Below are 16,195 nucleotides of genomic sequence, written 5' to 3' on the forward strand. Positions count from 1 at the left end.
CCTCCCACAACACATCATTGTATCTTTTGATTTAGCCCTTATCACTTTCTACCTTGTGTTATATTACATATATGTATCTTATCTTCCTCATTAGATTATAAATTCCTTGAGAGCAGCATTCGTTTCTGACTCGTCTGAGCTGTAGCAACTACTTCATACACTGCACTGCACATGGTGTATATTCCATAAATCTGCTACATGTATCCAAGATCTTTTTTTTTCTTTTTTTTTTTTTTTTTTTTCCTTTTTTTTTTACTTTAACTTCTGGGATGCATGTGGAGAACATGCAGGTTTGTTATATAGATGTACATGTGCCATGGTGGTTTGCTGCACCTATTGACCCGTCATCTACATTTTAAGCCCCACATGCATTAGGTATTTGCCCTAATAGTCTCCTTTCCCTTGTCCCCCACCCCTAAAGAGGCCCCGGTATGTGATTTTCCCCTCCCTGTGTCCATGTGTTCTCATTGTTCAACTCCCACTTATGAGTGAGAATATGCGGTGTTTGGTTTTCTGTTCCTGTGTTAGTTTGCTGAGAATGATGGCTTCCAGCTTCATCCATTCCCTGGAAAGGACACGAACTCATGCTTTTTCATGGCTGCCCAAGATCTTACAGTGTTGAAAAACAAGCCTACCTTCCCACCTACCACCTATGTGACTTAAGCATGCTGCTTCTCTAAAGAGTGGTTTCCACATTTGTAAAACAAGGCTATTCAGGATTAAGTAGGCTAACATGGAGAAAGGCCGTTATAAGCACTCAAAGTTAAGAATTTTAATATTTAGGACTTTCTATTCTTGAATAGTCTTGGCTATTAAAATACTCACAGAAAAAAAAAAGATATTTATTCAGCACTCACTAAGAATTTAGACACGCAACTCACTTCATATACACCACGGGAAGGGAGATTTTTACACATGAGCCTGCAGCTCAGGAAAATTAACCCCAGGACACAGGATGGGTAAGTGAGGGAACTGGAGAGCTGTTCTTACCCCACTATACCACATGCACCACGACTGTTCGTTTTCTGCCCATCAGTTCCTATTCTGAAGGCAGAGAATTGAATCTCACAATTAAAGCCACAAATCACTCAAAATTCACACATTGTTCATAACTCAGAGACACAATTAATTGTGTGAGTGCTGCCTTAAACAGTGGTTCATGAGACTTCCAAAACAGTCCTACTATCACTCAGAACCACAGCAACTTCCGTCTTCCCAATACGGAGATTAAAGTATTTTAAAGCATAAGCACTTTTACAATCCTGACTAGCTTTGACAGGAGAGGCAAAGAGGCAAAGCGATGTGTTCTCATTTCATCCTTTGGCCCTTCTCCGAAACCTCATGGAGGAGAATAAACTTATTATCCAATTTCCACTGCCACTTAAGAGTTTAATAATATGGCATTAGCAGTAAGGGTTATAAACAGGATGACTCACCACAAACACACAGGATAAACATAGCAACAACATTCAACTGGAGAGTTTTAATGATTTTTTTTTCTTTTAGTATAAAGCATATAACTACTGACTTGGAAATCCACTGCAATTTTCTGAACTTCTTTGAGTAGCGGCAAATTACAAACTACTAAAAACATCTTCACTTAACACATGGAGAAGTTTTTGTCTTCTGTTATTTACACTAAAGATTTGTTAGAATCAGCCGGGCGCGGTGGCTCAAGCCTGTAATCCCAGCACTTTGGGAGGCCGAGACAGGCAGATCACGAGGTCAGGAGATCAAGACCATCCTAGCTAACACAGTGAAACCCCGTCTCTACTGAAAAAAAACAAAAAATCTAGCTGGTGGTGGACGCCTGTAGTCCCAGCTACTCGGGAGGCTGAGGCAGGAGAATGGCGTAAACCCGGGAGGCGGAGCTTGCAGTGAGCTGAGATCCGGCCACTGCACTCCAGCCTGGGAGACAGAGCGAGACTCTGTCTAAAAAAAGCAAAAAACAAAAACACAACAAACAAACAAAAAAAAAAACCCACAATGACTTCTCTATGTAGTAGAGACTCCGTCTCAAAAAAAAAAAAAAAAGATTTGTTAGAATCCATACTGACACCTGTGAACTTAAATCTAAAGGTGTAGAATTTAAGACTAAAACTAATAGGTCTACACCTTGCTTTAACATAAAACAACTAGTCAAACAACTATGTTACATGCTAGATAGTGGTAAGACACTGAAAAAGCATCTGGAGACAGAACTGAAACTATATTGCCTTTAAAAATTATAGTTCTTAGCCTGGGTGTGGTGGCTCATGCCTCTAATTCCAGCACTTTGGAAGGCTGAGGTGAAAGGATCATTTGAGGCCAGGAGTTCGAAACCAGCCTGGTCAACATAGTGAAACCTTGTTTATAGAAAAATTAATTAATTAATTAATTCTTTTCTGGAACTTTATTCATTAATTCAACAAAAATTAAGTCAGCACCAACAATATGCTAAACACTGTGTTTGATCTTGGTGACTGAGCAGAGCACAAGGCTAACACAGTCCTGACCCTCATACAGTTTACAGTCTAATCACAGGTCTTTCAATTAAAGAAACAGAGAAAATTCTGACAATCCACAAGAATGTGAACATGTGTCCTCAGGCCCAAGTTCACCAATAAGTGTAGTAGACAATTTCCAACATGCAAACAGCTTCCTATCTCAACTTCCTGGATCTCTCTTTTTCTCTGCATGAGAGTCTCCCTGCCACATGAAGAAACAGTAGGAACAGTGCAGAAGCGTATTGTGGAACGAAATGACAACACCCTCTGGTACAAACCAAAACCTTTGGTGGATGGAAGTTGGCCCCAGCCTTCCTGTCCTTGGGTAGGAGGTTCTAAGGCATGTTCTGCATGGATTCCCAGAGGCCCCACGGGACTGAACTTCAGTTGCTTCCACCAGGATTGAGGTTCACTAATGCACACCGTGTTGCCTTTCCTTCCTTTCGCCCCATTCTCCCCCAAGTCCTCATCTGTGCTTCCTGGGATCACCTCCCAAATAGATTACCTCTACCAAGTCTTCCAGGGTTTGATCCACAGGTACCCCAACTTATACTATCCTAATCTATTTCTCCTCAGATATATTCAATAACACCAGAATAACATGAAATGAGATTATCACAATACGTACATTTTGTTAACTTTACAAATTTCAAGATGTCATGAGGTTGGGAATTAGAATAAATAATTTGAATGAGAGTTAAGATTTTTTAAAAAAAGAATAAAACACAAGTTTATTAGGCTAAAACAAACCTAGAACAATGAGCCAATGCAACAAGGTGAAAAGTAACAGGTTCTCCACTTGATTCCAAAGAACCAATCACACAGCACAGGAGGAACGAAACAGAATCCAGAGATGCAAATGAAGAAGCATCAGGAGTCTGGGTTGACTAAAAGCACAAGGAGAGTCAGGGACTCTGGCCCAAGATTCTTGGGCCAAGATTCTTGGGCTGTGTGATGGTTAATATTAAGTGTCAACTTGACTGGATTGAAGGATGCAAAGTATTGATCTTGGGTATGTCTGTGAGGGTGTTGCCAAAGGAGATTAACATTTGAGTCAGTGGGCTGGGAAAAGCAGATCCACCCTTAATCCGGCCAGGCACCATCTAATCAGCTGCCAGCATGGCCAGAATATAAAGCAGGTAGAAAAACCTGAAAAGACTAGACTGAATTAGCCTCCCAGCCTACATCTTTCTCCTATGTTGTATGCTTCCTCAGCTTTGGGACTCGGACTGGCTTCCTGCTCCTCAGCTTGCTGATGGCCTATTGCGGGACCCTGTGATCATGTGAGTCAATACTACTTAGTAAACTCCTCTTTACATATATATACATATGAGATATGAGTGAGAGTAATTTATAAAATTCCAGGATATATATATATCCTATTAGTTCTGTCCCTCTACAGAACCCTGACTGATACAGATTTTGGTACCAGGAGTGGTTCTAGAGGAAAAGAATATTAAGGATGGAGTTCTTTAATTGGTTTTGGGGTTTCTGGAGCTGGCTGCTTAACATGATTAAACCCAACAATGCTAAGGATTCTACTTCTAATAGTATGGAGAACACTGATAGTCCTTAGCGTGAACTGTTTACAGAGTTATGCAAAATAAATGCATTTGACACACCTGACTCACCACTCATGAGAAGCAAGGAGTTTAGTGACTCTGTACATAATACCTTTGATCGTATGTAGAAAACCAAGGAACCTAATGAAGTTGGTTGGTTGCTCCTAAGTTCACCGGACAAAGTAATGGAAGAAAATAAGGAACTCAGGGATTCTAACTCCTAGCTTCAGAAGCAGCTACTGAGCCTCAAATCTGCTAAGACTGCCCTGAGTAAGAGTCTTACCTCCTGTAGAGAAAGAGCTGAAACTGTAGAAAAATAGACACAAGCTCTTATCATGCAAGTGGCTGACCTGCAACAAAAAGTGCATGCACAGCCTTGCCAGGTATCTACTGCTAAAGTAAGGGCATTGACTGGAAAAGAACGGGACCCTGCAACTAGGAATGGGGATGTGTGGGAGGACCCTGATGAAGCTGGGGACACTGAGCTTGTAAACTCTGATGAACCATGTTTGCCAGAAGAAACATCTTTCCCATCCCCAGTAGTGGCAACATCCCTTCCCCAACTCATGTTGCCACCAACCTTTCCACCTTTGTCTGAGTAGATAAACCCTGCACTGCCTGAAGCAACAGTGAAGGCTCCCCTGAGGCAGTTGCCAGGCAAGATAATGTAGATTCTCCTCAGGAGCCATCCTCAACACCCCTGTTTGCTTCTAGACCTATAACTAGACTAAAGTCCTGGCAGGCCCCTAGAGGTGAGGTTCAGAGTGAGACCCATGAGGAGGTGCACTACACTCGAAAAGAATTGCTTGAGTTTTCTAATTTATATTAGCAGAAATCTGGAGAAAATACATGGGAATAGATATTAAGGGTATGGAATAATGGTGGAAGGAACACAGAGTTGGATCAGGCTGAATTTATTGATTTGGGCCCACTAAGTAGGGACTCTGCATTTAATGTTGCAGCTCAGGGCAGAGGTTTGTCCTCACTTAAATAGACACTTACTCCATTGTTTGCCTATCCTGCACACAATGCTTCTGCCAAGACTACCCTCTGTGGACTCACGGAAAGCCTTATCTACCATCATGGTATTCCACGCAACATTGCCACTGACCAAGGCACTCACTTTACGGCTAAAAAAGTGCGACAGTGGGCTCATGCTCATGGAATTTACTGGTCTTACTATGTTTCCCATCATCCTAAAGCAGCTGGGTTGACAGAACAGTGGAATGGCCTTTTGAAGTCACAATTACAATGCCAACTAGGTGACAATACTTTGCAGGGTTGGGGCAAAGTTCTCCAGAAAGCTGTATATGTTCTGAATCAGCGTCCAATATATGGTACTGTTTCTCTCACAGCCAGGATTCACGGGTCCAGGAATCAAGGGGTGGAAATGGAAGAGGCACCACTCACTACCACCTGCAGTGATCCACTAACAAAATTTTTGCTTTCTGTTCATTCGAATATTATGTTCTGCTGGCCTAGAGGTCTTAGTTCCAGGGGAAGGAACACTGCCACCAGGGCACACAGCAACAATTCCATTAAACTGGAAGTTAAGATTGCCACCTGGACACTTTGGGTTCCTCTTACCTTTAAGTCAACGGCTAAGAAGGGAGTTATAGGGTTAGCTGGGGTGACTGACCAAGGCTATCAAGATGAAATCAGTCTACTACTCCACAATGGAAGTAAGGAAGAGTATGCAGGAAATACAGGAGATCCCTTGGGGCATCTGTTAGTATTACCATGCCCTGTGATTAAGCTCAATGAGAAACTACAACAGCCCAATTCAGGCAGGATTACAAACGGCCTAGACCCTTCAGGAATGAAGGTTTGGGTCACTTCACCAGGGAAAAAACCACGACCTGCTGAGGTGCTTGCTGAAGGCAAAAGGAATACAGAATGGGTTGTAGAAGAAGGTAGTCATTAGTACCAGTTATGACCACATGATTAGTTGCAAAAATTAGGATTGTAATTGCCATGATTATTTCCTCCTTCTTTTGCTAAAAACATATTTTTAGCATGTACATATATGTATAAACTTGTACTAAGAAAATATCTTCATTTTATTCTCTTTTTCCTTTATTATGTGGCATAAGATTTATTGACTTTACATCAGCATTTAAATATTGTTAACTTTATGTGATAGTATTTGGGTCGGGGATTGGTGCATTTCCAGTTGTACAAAGGATAGTTATATCATATCAGGCATAATTATGACCTTATTACTGTCTTTATTTGAAGATTGTGTATGATCTCAGGAGATGTTTATGGGTTCAAGTTGACAAGGGGTGGACTTGTGACAGTTAATACTGAGTGTCAACTTGATTGGATTAAAGTGATCAACTTGATTGCAAAGTATTGATCCTGGGTGTGTCTGTGAGGGTGCTGCCAAAGGAGATTAACATCTGAGTCAGTGGGCTGGGAAACGCAGACCCACCCTTAATCTGGGTGGGCACCATCTAATCAGCTGCCAGCACGACCAGAATATAAAGTGGCAGAAAAATGTGAAAAGACTAGACTGGCTTAGCCTCCCAGCCTACATCTTTCTCCTGTGCTGGATGCTTCCTGCCCTCAAAGTTCTTCAGCTTTGGGACTCGGATGGCCTATTGTGGGACCCTGTGATCACGTGAGTTAATACTACTTACATATATATATATATATATACACACAGAGAGAGAGAGAGAGAGAGAGAGAAAGAGAGAGATCCTATTAATTCTTAATAGGTCCTTAATAAACTCATATATATAACATAAACTCTCCTTTATATCCTATTATCCTATTATACAGAACTATATCCTATTAGTTCTGTCCCTATTAGAGAACCTGACTAAAGAGGCTGCAAGTGTGGCAGCCAAAAATGAGAGGAGTTCTCATTAGACAAAACTCAAAAGCACTATGTTCAGTTCTTTCTACATGGCTCAGAATTAAATTGACAAACAGGAGCCTAACCATAACACAAACAAAGTAGTATAATGAAGACAGAAAAATCCCTAAAGAATTTGTATCTGGCAACAGTTAAAAGAACTGAAAAAAAAAAAAAAAAAAAAAAGTAAGACTAGAAGAAAAGATTCACAGGAATATGGTCATTCTAAAGAAATACTTAAAGGGCTATTGTGTGGAAAAAGGATTAGATTCAATCCATGTGGCTTCATAGGACTAACAGGTAGAATTTATAGGTTGGACTAATTCAATAGATAGTATGGCACAGTGGTCAGTGGTTAAAAACAAACAGTTCTAGAGTCATAGAACTTGGTTTAAGCCCCAGTCCTACCACTAAGGAGCTCAGCAACTTTAAGACGGTCGCATAACTTCTTTTTACTTACTTTCTCCACTGCAAAATTAGGATAGCAATAATTTCTACTTCATGTGATGACTAAATAATAATGCACGGGAAGCCTCAAGTACAGTGTAGTATGTATTACATATTCAATAAATTTTAGTTGATTTCAAATCTGAAATAGTTTCAGTCTTCGACAACAACAACTGAAAGCATTCTAACACCAAACCTGAAGAAATTCAATAGAGCAATTGTTAAGCTGGTGGAGCAAACATTCATCATGGGCTGAGCGTGGGGAATCACTATGTTAGACAAGCTTGACATGTTCGACTCCATACAAAGTCAAAGCAACTGCCTAGCAAGAACACACTTTTGTTTATGCATGTGAGTGTGCAACCTCCATGAGCAGAGGCAAAATTTTAGGTCCAGCCTTCAAAAGGGCTTCCCTGAATTATTTGAAGAAAACGAACTGAGTTAAAGCAGAGATTTTGCCCATTTTCCCCCAAGTCCCTAATTTTTACTACCTACTTTAGTGTTCATTGGACAGCAAAGAAATTCTCTATATTAGTTCCAATTCCTGAAGCATTCTGACTTATTACTTCAAAATGACTGATTGTTGTTTGCTAGAAGTGGCCCCAAGGTAGGCGTGGTACATTATTAAATAGTCAAGTGACAAATGATCAGAGAATCTCAGAACTGGAAACTTCAAGACCAAATGGCCCAACACTGGGAAATACCTAATTAACCAAGAGAAGGGGCTGTCTTCTCTTCCCTCCATCCTCCAGGAAATGGTCCCTGGGTTCTCCACTACTTCCATCTTTTATCACCCTGATGGTAAGAGAGGGACATAAACCTCTCTTTAAGGTGATTTAGGTTGACTTCTCCTAAAAGAAATGGCACATACATAAATATGCAGACATTTAGAAAAATAACACTAAGAAGAGTTTTCTAGAGAAGGGGGAGAAGGGTAGAAAAGAACAGGAAAAAGCAAAAGCATATAAAATCAAATAACTGCCTTTATTAAAGGGAAGAGGATTAAATTGTATATCAAAAAATAAGACCTGTGATGAACTCTGTTGGTATTATATGCCCTCTGGTATGATGCAGAGAGAAGAGCACATAACCTCTGTGGTAGTCTCAAAATTTTAACTCCAGTCCAACCATGACAAAAGCATCAGACAGACACACAAGGCACATTCTATAAAATACCTAGCTAGTACTCTTCAAAAGTATCAAGATCATGAAAAACCAGGGAAGACTAAGACCGGGTCACAGAATAGAGCAGACTAAGGAGACACAATGACTAAATGCAACACAGGATCATGGATGGGATCAGGAACAGGAAAAGGACTTTAGTGGAAAAGCTGGTGAAATACGACTAAAGTCTGGAATGCAGTCAGTAGTAATGTACAAATGGTAAATTCTTAGTTTAGACTAATGTCCCCAGTGAGATGCAAATAACAGGGGAAACAGAGTGGAAGAGAATTCTCTGTAGGTTTTTACAACTCTTCGGTACAGCTACATTTATTCCAATGTTTACAGTTTCTCTTTTTAAAATGGAGAATATTTGATCATTAAAGAAATTTTACTCACATAAGAACAAGCTACTATGTTTCTGTTAATATCAATCTATTGTATGGTTTCTACAGAAAAATGGCTGTCCACCAGGTTTGAAATAACCCTTTGGAAATTGTTTATTTGGTAAAACTTAGTTTCCTCTGTTCACAAGTGAGGTAATGCGACACAGTCAAAAGAACATTTCACTGTGGAACTTGGTTGCCACAGTCAAAAAAATTGGAGTTGTACTAGATTTACTTTTAATTGCCTACTGGCTCTAAAATGTTATGATTCGCTTGAACAAATTATAGCATGAGTATGAAAAACAAAAATCTTTTAAAATTAATTTGAGAATATCATGTGTCTGGCTGAAGCAAGAGGAACTGAGGTACAGCTGAACTGTTGATATGCTATTGTTTCTTCACCTTATCTAAAAAGTAACAATAAGGGAGGGTGCTCAGGAAACTTGGCAGGGGAGTCTGGAAATGCTGTGATGGTGATTCTGGGAGGCAAATCTATGAAACAGCAATGGCTTTTAAAGCCAAAAAAAAAAAAAAAAAAAAAAATGGGGGAAATATATTCATGCAGAGAATGGCCTAAGGCAAGAGCCGTAAAGACAAGCCATGCAAAAGGATGAGGCATTTGGTCAGGCACTGTCTGCTTCTTACTGTTAAGAAGTCCAGGGCAGAGGCAAGCCCAGTTCAGGGAATTCTTTGAGAATCCAGCTGCACAAACAATGCATCATGGAAGAAAGGCTGGGGCTTTAAGATAAGAGAGAACCCTGAGTTCCCAATAGGAAAGAACCCTCCTTTTCCAATGATGAGTGTAGTAAGATAAATGGTTTAATCTAACACTGGAGGTAGAAAATGAGAGTAAACCAGCAAGGATAATGACCTCAATGACTGGATTACAGGAAAAGCCAGCCTTTCACCAGAAGGATGGAGTGTCTGAAAAAGTGATTCATGCTCTGAACCAGTGCCCAGTGAATAATATGAGACCAAGTATCTCCATATAATTACCTAGTGGGTACAGAGCTGTTACCCCAGGTTCCCTTAAACACTCTAAAATAATCTTTGCAAATTTAAAACAATTCACTTCACTGTGGATTGAAAGAGGAAAAGAAGAAAGGCACCCATGAAGCGTAAATGTTTGTCTTTGAAAGATTAATTCTCCCTGACCAACAGAGGAGTAAGGCTGCCCAGGCTCATGCCTGTGAAATGTGGGCACCCCTGGAAACCAAGTTTTATCACATGATCCCAGAAAAAGTTTGGGTGTCTCATCCAAAAGCACCTAATGGCTATTTTGGGGGATACAGACTATGGGCAGAGCACTATGCCTGGAAAACACAAAAAGAAGTAAATAAAATCCTGCTCTTGGAGAGGCAATAATGTAAGGGTTGAGTCAAATATGCTTAATAGAAATGCATTATGCCTTTCTATCATAAGGTAACTATCCTTTTTTTATTCATTTATTTATTTATTTATTTATTTTTGAGATGGAGTTTCGCTTTTGTTGCCCAGGCTGGAGTGCAGTGGCGCGATCTCGGCTCACTGCAACCTCTGCCTCCCAGATTCAAGTGATTCTCCTGCCTCAGCCTCCTGAGTAGCTGGGATCACAGGCATGAGCCACCACGCCCAGCTAATTTTGCATTTTTAGCAGAGACAGGATTTTTCCATGTTGGTCAGACTGGTCTGGAGCTCCCGACCTCAGGCGATCCACCCACCTCGGCCTCCCAAAGTGCTGAGATTACAGGTGTGAGCCACCGTGCATTTGTATAATGACTTAAAATGCTTTTATATTTATTCTCTGGAAATATTTCAGGGCTCACAAAACCTTGTGTGGTAGTCATTGTTCTTGTTATTAACCACTTCTACTCCCATTAGCCAATGACAGAGGTCCTCTGAGGCTCAAAGCAGGCAGGTGACCTACTTAAGATGACACAGCCAGCAAGCAGTACAGTCAAAACCTGAACCTCATGCTTTTTCCTGCTACAAATACAGATTTGTTGTCCCAGTTTGCTTTTAGAATTTTTCTGTTTAATACCCTACAGTTCACCAAAGAGTGTCTAGCGGTAGATGTGGTTGTATTTACCATCACTGCTCTGAATTCAGTGTGCCTCTTCCACCTGGGGAAGAGTGTTTTTCCTCAGTTTAGCAAGTTCTCACCCACATTCCTTCACATATGGCCTCTATCCCAGTCTCCCTAGTCTTTCCTTCTAGAATTCAGTTAGATACTGTGGGAACTTCTCAGCCTGTCCTCCAAGCTTTTCATGACTCATCCAAATTTTCCTTCTTTGTATCTCTCTGTGCTACATTCTGGGTAGTTTCCTCAGATCTCTCCTCCAGAGCCCTAATTCTCCCCTCATCTTTATACAATGTGCTAGCTCATTCTTTTCAGAATCTACCTTTATTCACACTATCTGTCCTTCCATTAGGGTTTCTCTACCCTCTTATCTTTTGGGTCATTTCACACACACTTCCTGCATTGTCTCTGGCAGGTTGTTCCTACATGTCACCCTCAAGGTAGCTTCATTCTAAGTCCATCCTCAGTGGAAACTGTTTACTGCAGGAAGACCTCGCTTGCCCAGGTTTAGGAGAGTATCCCTACTGAGTGGTTTTGCAGGTGTTTCCAACGGGTAGTTTGTCTTCCACATTCTGTCTTACGCAAATTTCTCTACTTGGGGAGAAATCTGGATCTCTATTAAAGTGACTAATTTAACTCAAAGAACATTTTTTGTGCACGTCAGTTTCTCTGCAAGGATCTCAGTCTAGAGAAAATGAAATAAATAAAATATTCCCATAAGAGATAGTGTAAATAAAATGCCTATCCCAGAGAGTAAAACATGGTAAACATTAACCCAATGCTAATTGTCTCCCTTTTCCATTGCAGTAAGCAGCAATCTTCACTTGGGCTGGTGGCTCTGAGAATCCCTCCATCTCTCTCCAGTTTTTAATCCGTTATTAAGGCCGTTTTTCACCATTATGAGAATGAATGGTTATACATTGTTCAAAAGAAATGCTGTTTTAAAATTATTTGTATTATTATAAGTATGTATCAATTATGAAATTGATTTGGGCAAGCTTTTAATGACTAGTTTTAGCTTTCTGTGATTATAGATTCCATTAATCCTCCTTTTGTAAGAGTTGAGTTATAATCAATCTCTTACTAGGATCAATTTCTCATTTGAGGAAATTATCAAGCTATTTCTAAAATTATACTTAGGGGTTCTAAGACAATTGTCAGTTATTACACACCATCAAAACTGCTATTTTAAAAAGTAAGCTAACACATCATTGCCACACTCCTGGAGAGTTTACAAAGATAAAATAAAAAGCTAACAATGAAACACTATAACATTTATAACTGTCAGAGAAGTATATAAATAAATACTGTTCAGCTGCATTTACTGGCTTGACAAGTAGCCTTTCACAGTTAATTACCAAGATTTCCTTTTAACAGATAGACCATTGTCTGGCAAAACAAAAATTAAAACTATTCTTTCATTGCAAATCCCTCAATACGTAAAAGAAAAACAATGGAAAAATTGTTGAAAGAATTTTCAGTGAACATATTTATATCTGAAAGTTTCACATTGAATAAAGTTTTAACATTACTTACTTTGAGACACAAAAATAATCCTCCCTCTTAGCTCATACAATAAAAAAAAAATATGTATTTCTTACCTCTGAACTTCTTGGGAGGGTTGGCAAGGTCCCCGGCCTCTGGGTGCACCACACATCTGTCATCCACTAACCTAGAAGGAAAAGCATGTTTACATTGTTAACATCCTTGTCATATTCATAAACCGTAGACTGCACATGGATATTGCATAAATATTTACCAAAAGTTTTAATACCTTTCTTCACAAGTAATTTTTTAACAATCATGGGTCTGTAAAAAGATTTGGTTGTAGATATATTAATTAAAGCCTGGTTTATGAAACTGAAACATAGGAAACATTGTTAAGTAGTAGGAAACTAGTTAGATAACTCATGACATGGAACACTGTAGAGCTGTTTAAAACTACATTAAACAAAATGCACTGGCCTGCAAAATGTTTACAGTATGTTGTGAATGCAGTGGTAACCAATCAGTAAGATACATGTATGCTTAAACACACACACACGCACTTCTACACATACATATATAAGAAATGGAACACAGCAAAATATTAAGAGTGGTCAGATTACCCACAGTTTTTATTTTCCTGCCCTTTTTTTTTTTTTTTTTTTCCTGTGTGTATGTATGTTTTACAGAGAATGTGGAAGCTTATGAGATCAGGCTTCTGGAGTGCCCATAGAGTAGGTGGTTATGCCTTTGTGGCCTGCATTCAATCTCTGGCTTGGCCACTTCCTAGCTAGGTGACTTCAGGCCTCCTTCTTTATACCTAAACAATAAGGATAAAAATATCTACCTTACTGCATTGTCAGAAAGATTAAATGACTTAGTATTTTTAAAGTACCTAGTATGACTTCTGGCAGTTTCCATTCAATGGACAAATAAAATCAAGAACCTTGTGTCTTCACATATTCCCTGCTTCTAGAAGAGTGCCCGACATACTACAAGTGCTCAACAAATGTAAGTCAAATGAATAAACTGCCTTTGTAGCCACAACAACATGTTTAATCTCTATTAAAATATTTATGAGAAGACAATTTGTAGGACAATTTCAAGATAGAGAAGCTGAATCTCTGAACTGAGAGCCAGGAGACATGAATCTCTTGCTCAAAGAGAAACATCTGTTAATACCAGACTCACTAACGTTCATTTCCCCATCGGTTACGTGATGCGAATACCCAGGTTTTTCTCCAGAATATTGTGAGAATGAATGTTAATTAATTACATGTATATGAATTCATTTAAAGGGAGATGCCCAAATTGCAACCTGGTGGTTTAAAAAAAAAAAAAAAAAAAGAAGAAGAAGTATTAACCAGACTCACTAGCATGCATCAACTCCAGCACAGGAGTTGAACTAGGATGACTGACTTAATCAAAATGAAACTTTTGGTTCCTAGTTTATCTAGTTGCTGGAAGCAGACACTTCCTAAATCAACAGATTTTTCTGTGGGATTCAATTTCTATAAAACAAAATACTGATTTGGTCAAGAAATACAGTTCTTTGATTTTTTTAATATATCCTTCATTCACACTGGTTTACTAAAATGTGGTTTTACAAGAGCTGCCAGGCATGTAAGAAATTCCTTTTAAGAGTCTCTAAAGACTGATTTATTAGAAACAGGAAGTCACATTGGGTCAAGAGAAAGCAAACCCAAACTTCCACAGTGTCCAACTTCAGCCTGTAACATTGAATCTGAAAGGCTCCAAAAGTTCTGACAATATTACAACATAAGATGTAAATAAAAGGGCCGTGAGGGAAAGGTCGGCTTTTCTAATTGGTCAAGACATGTTAAGAATTTGAATACAATGGTCAAAATGATCTTATTTAGAGCACATAAAAATTTGATAATGTAAAAATTACAAATGACACTGATATTCTATTCATTCCTTGTACCTGTGCATTCCCACAAAAACACAGACTCCTATGAATGTCACTGAGTCCCTGCCTGTGTGGACCAGCCAGCAAGAGGAATGGGAACTGAAGCTATAAATCAGATGACAATGTATTTATGTGAACGCTAGTATCTATCCTCAATTATCTGATAGCCCAGATAAAAACATAATAACTAAGAATGACTTCAGTTCTAAAAATTTGTCCTATTCCTTACACAAAAACGTCTGTGAAAATCACAAAGACAGTCATTTCATCCTAAAGACTCAAAGAACTGGAACTGAATTTGAAGAGAATGGAAGGAAGGAAAGGACAGGAAGAAGCAAGGAGTCTGAATCTGTTACAAGACATATATGACACTGGCATTAAAAGTTAAACAGGATTTTAATGGTAGTTGGAATCCTGTTTGACTTTTAATGCCAAAATCCTAGAACAACTTCTATAATATCCCCAACCAGCCTCTTCTTGAATACTTCCAAGGCCAATATATTTACCATTCACCATCATTCTGACAGCACTAATATTAGAAATGTGTTTTATATGGAGGTGGAATAGTACCTTATCTTTCCCAGTACTGATCACATTTTCTTCTATCTACTTGCCTAATTGTCTTGAGTCTTCCAATAAATTTTAAGCTCCATGAAGTCAGAGATTGAAACCATCTTGTTTACCATTATATCCTTGGCATCTACTAGAATGAGGTGCAATAGATACTAAATAAATATTTGTTAAATAAATAAATGAGTCAGTGAATAAATGATGTTGGCTTCCCAATTAACTCTCCCTGTCTGTTCCCAGTTCTTTCTTCTGGTACTGTATAGACTAAGTTTTCTTTTTCTGAGATGAGCAAACTGATTTCTCTCCAGTCCTTCCCCATGTGGATATTTACCAGGAGTTCAACATCCTTCATACACCCCAAGTGCCAGCATCCCCCCACCTGTGATCCTAGAGACTATCCACATGAGTCTAGATGCGCCCCAGCAAGGGCAGAGTACAGAGGACTATTACCTCCTTCTTTCTGATACTAAACTTATAGAAATGCATCCTACAATTTTAGTAACTCCTGTGGCAGTTAAGGTTCCCCTCTGACTTTCACTGGGTTTATAGTAAACAATAATTCCAGGTCCTTTGCATGTGTACCACTAATAAGCCAGGTTCTCCCACCCACCAGTAGGGCAGTTAACTTTTATAACCTAAGGACCAGAATTTACAACCAAACAGGGATAAATATAAAGACTGACCTTTGGTCCATGAGAAGAAAATCATCTGAAAAACATTGATCTATTCCATCCCTAGTTAACTCATTTAGACCATGTCATGATTTTGTCCATTTCAACCACTCATGATCAATGTTCCCCAAATTTGGCTGAATCGTTTGGGGAGTTAAAAATAGTAAGGATAACCAAAAAAAAAATCTTTCCTTTGTCCAGACCTATTAGAATAAAACTTTCTAGGGACAAGGGCTGTGTGTTTTAAAAAGCTCTCTAACCCTGTTTAAATGGAGTAGGAGGATCTGCTCTACACTCCTACAATACTCTAGGCTATCCTCTACCAATAGACTGTATCACAGTCCAGTATAATTTTATAATTTCATATATACATACACACACACACACACACACACATATATATATATATATATATGCAACATTATTATAAGCTCCAAGAGAGTCAGCCCATTTCTGTCTTACTCACCATTATAGGGCCATCTTTAAGCATTATGCTTAAAATATAGATGGTGCTAAATAATTACTTGATGAATCATTAAAGTGACATTTAAAATCAGTGATGCTATTTTTGATAGTTA

General features: G+C 39.0%; 1 protein-coding gene across 2 annotated transcripts in view; it reads right to left on the reverse strand.

Annotated features, from left to right (window-relative positions):
* ITPR2 (inositol 1,4,5-trisphosphate receptor type 2) overlaps nucleotides 1-16,195 on the reverse strand; it is a 492,964-nt gene that overhangs the window by 440,529 nt on the left and 36,240 nt on the right. The window contains exon 2 of one of the 2 annotated variants that reach the window (XM_023209040.2): nucleotides 12,563-12,633. The exons of the other annotated variant lie outside the window; for it this stretch is intronic. Within the exon in view, the coding sequence (XP_023064808.1) occupies nucleotides 12,563-12,633 (71 nt within the window). The remainder of the gene's footprint in view (nucleotides 1-12,562; nucleotides 12,634-16,195) is intronic. 2 annotated transcript variants of the gene reach the window in all.

This window comes from Piliocolobus tephrosceles, chromosome 10, assembly GCF_002776525.5.
Source record: "Piliocolobus tephrosceles isolate RC106 chromosome 10, ASM277652v3, whole genome shotgun sequence".
NCBI lineage: Eukaryota > Metazoa > Chordata > Mammalia > Primates > Cercopithecidae > Piliocolobus > Piliocolobus tephrosceles.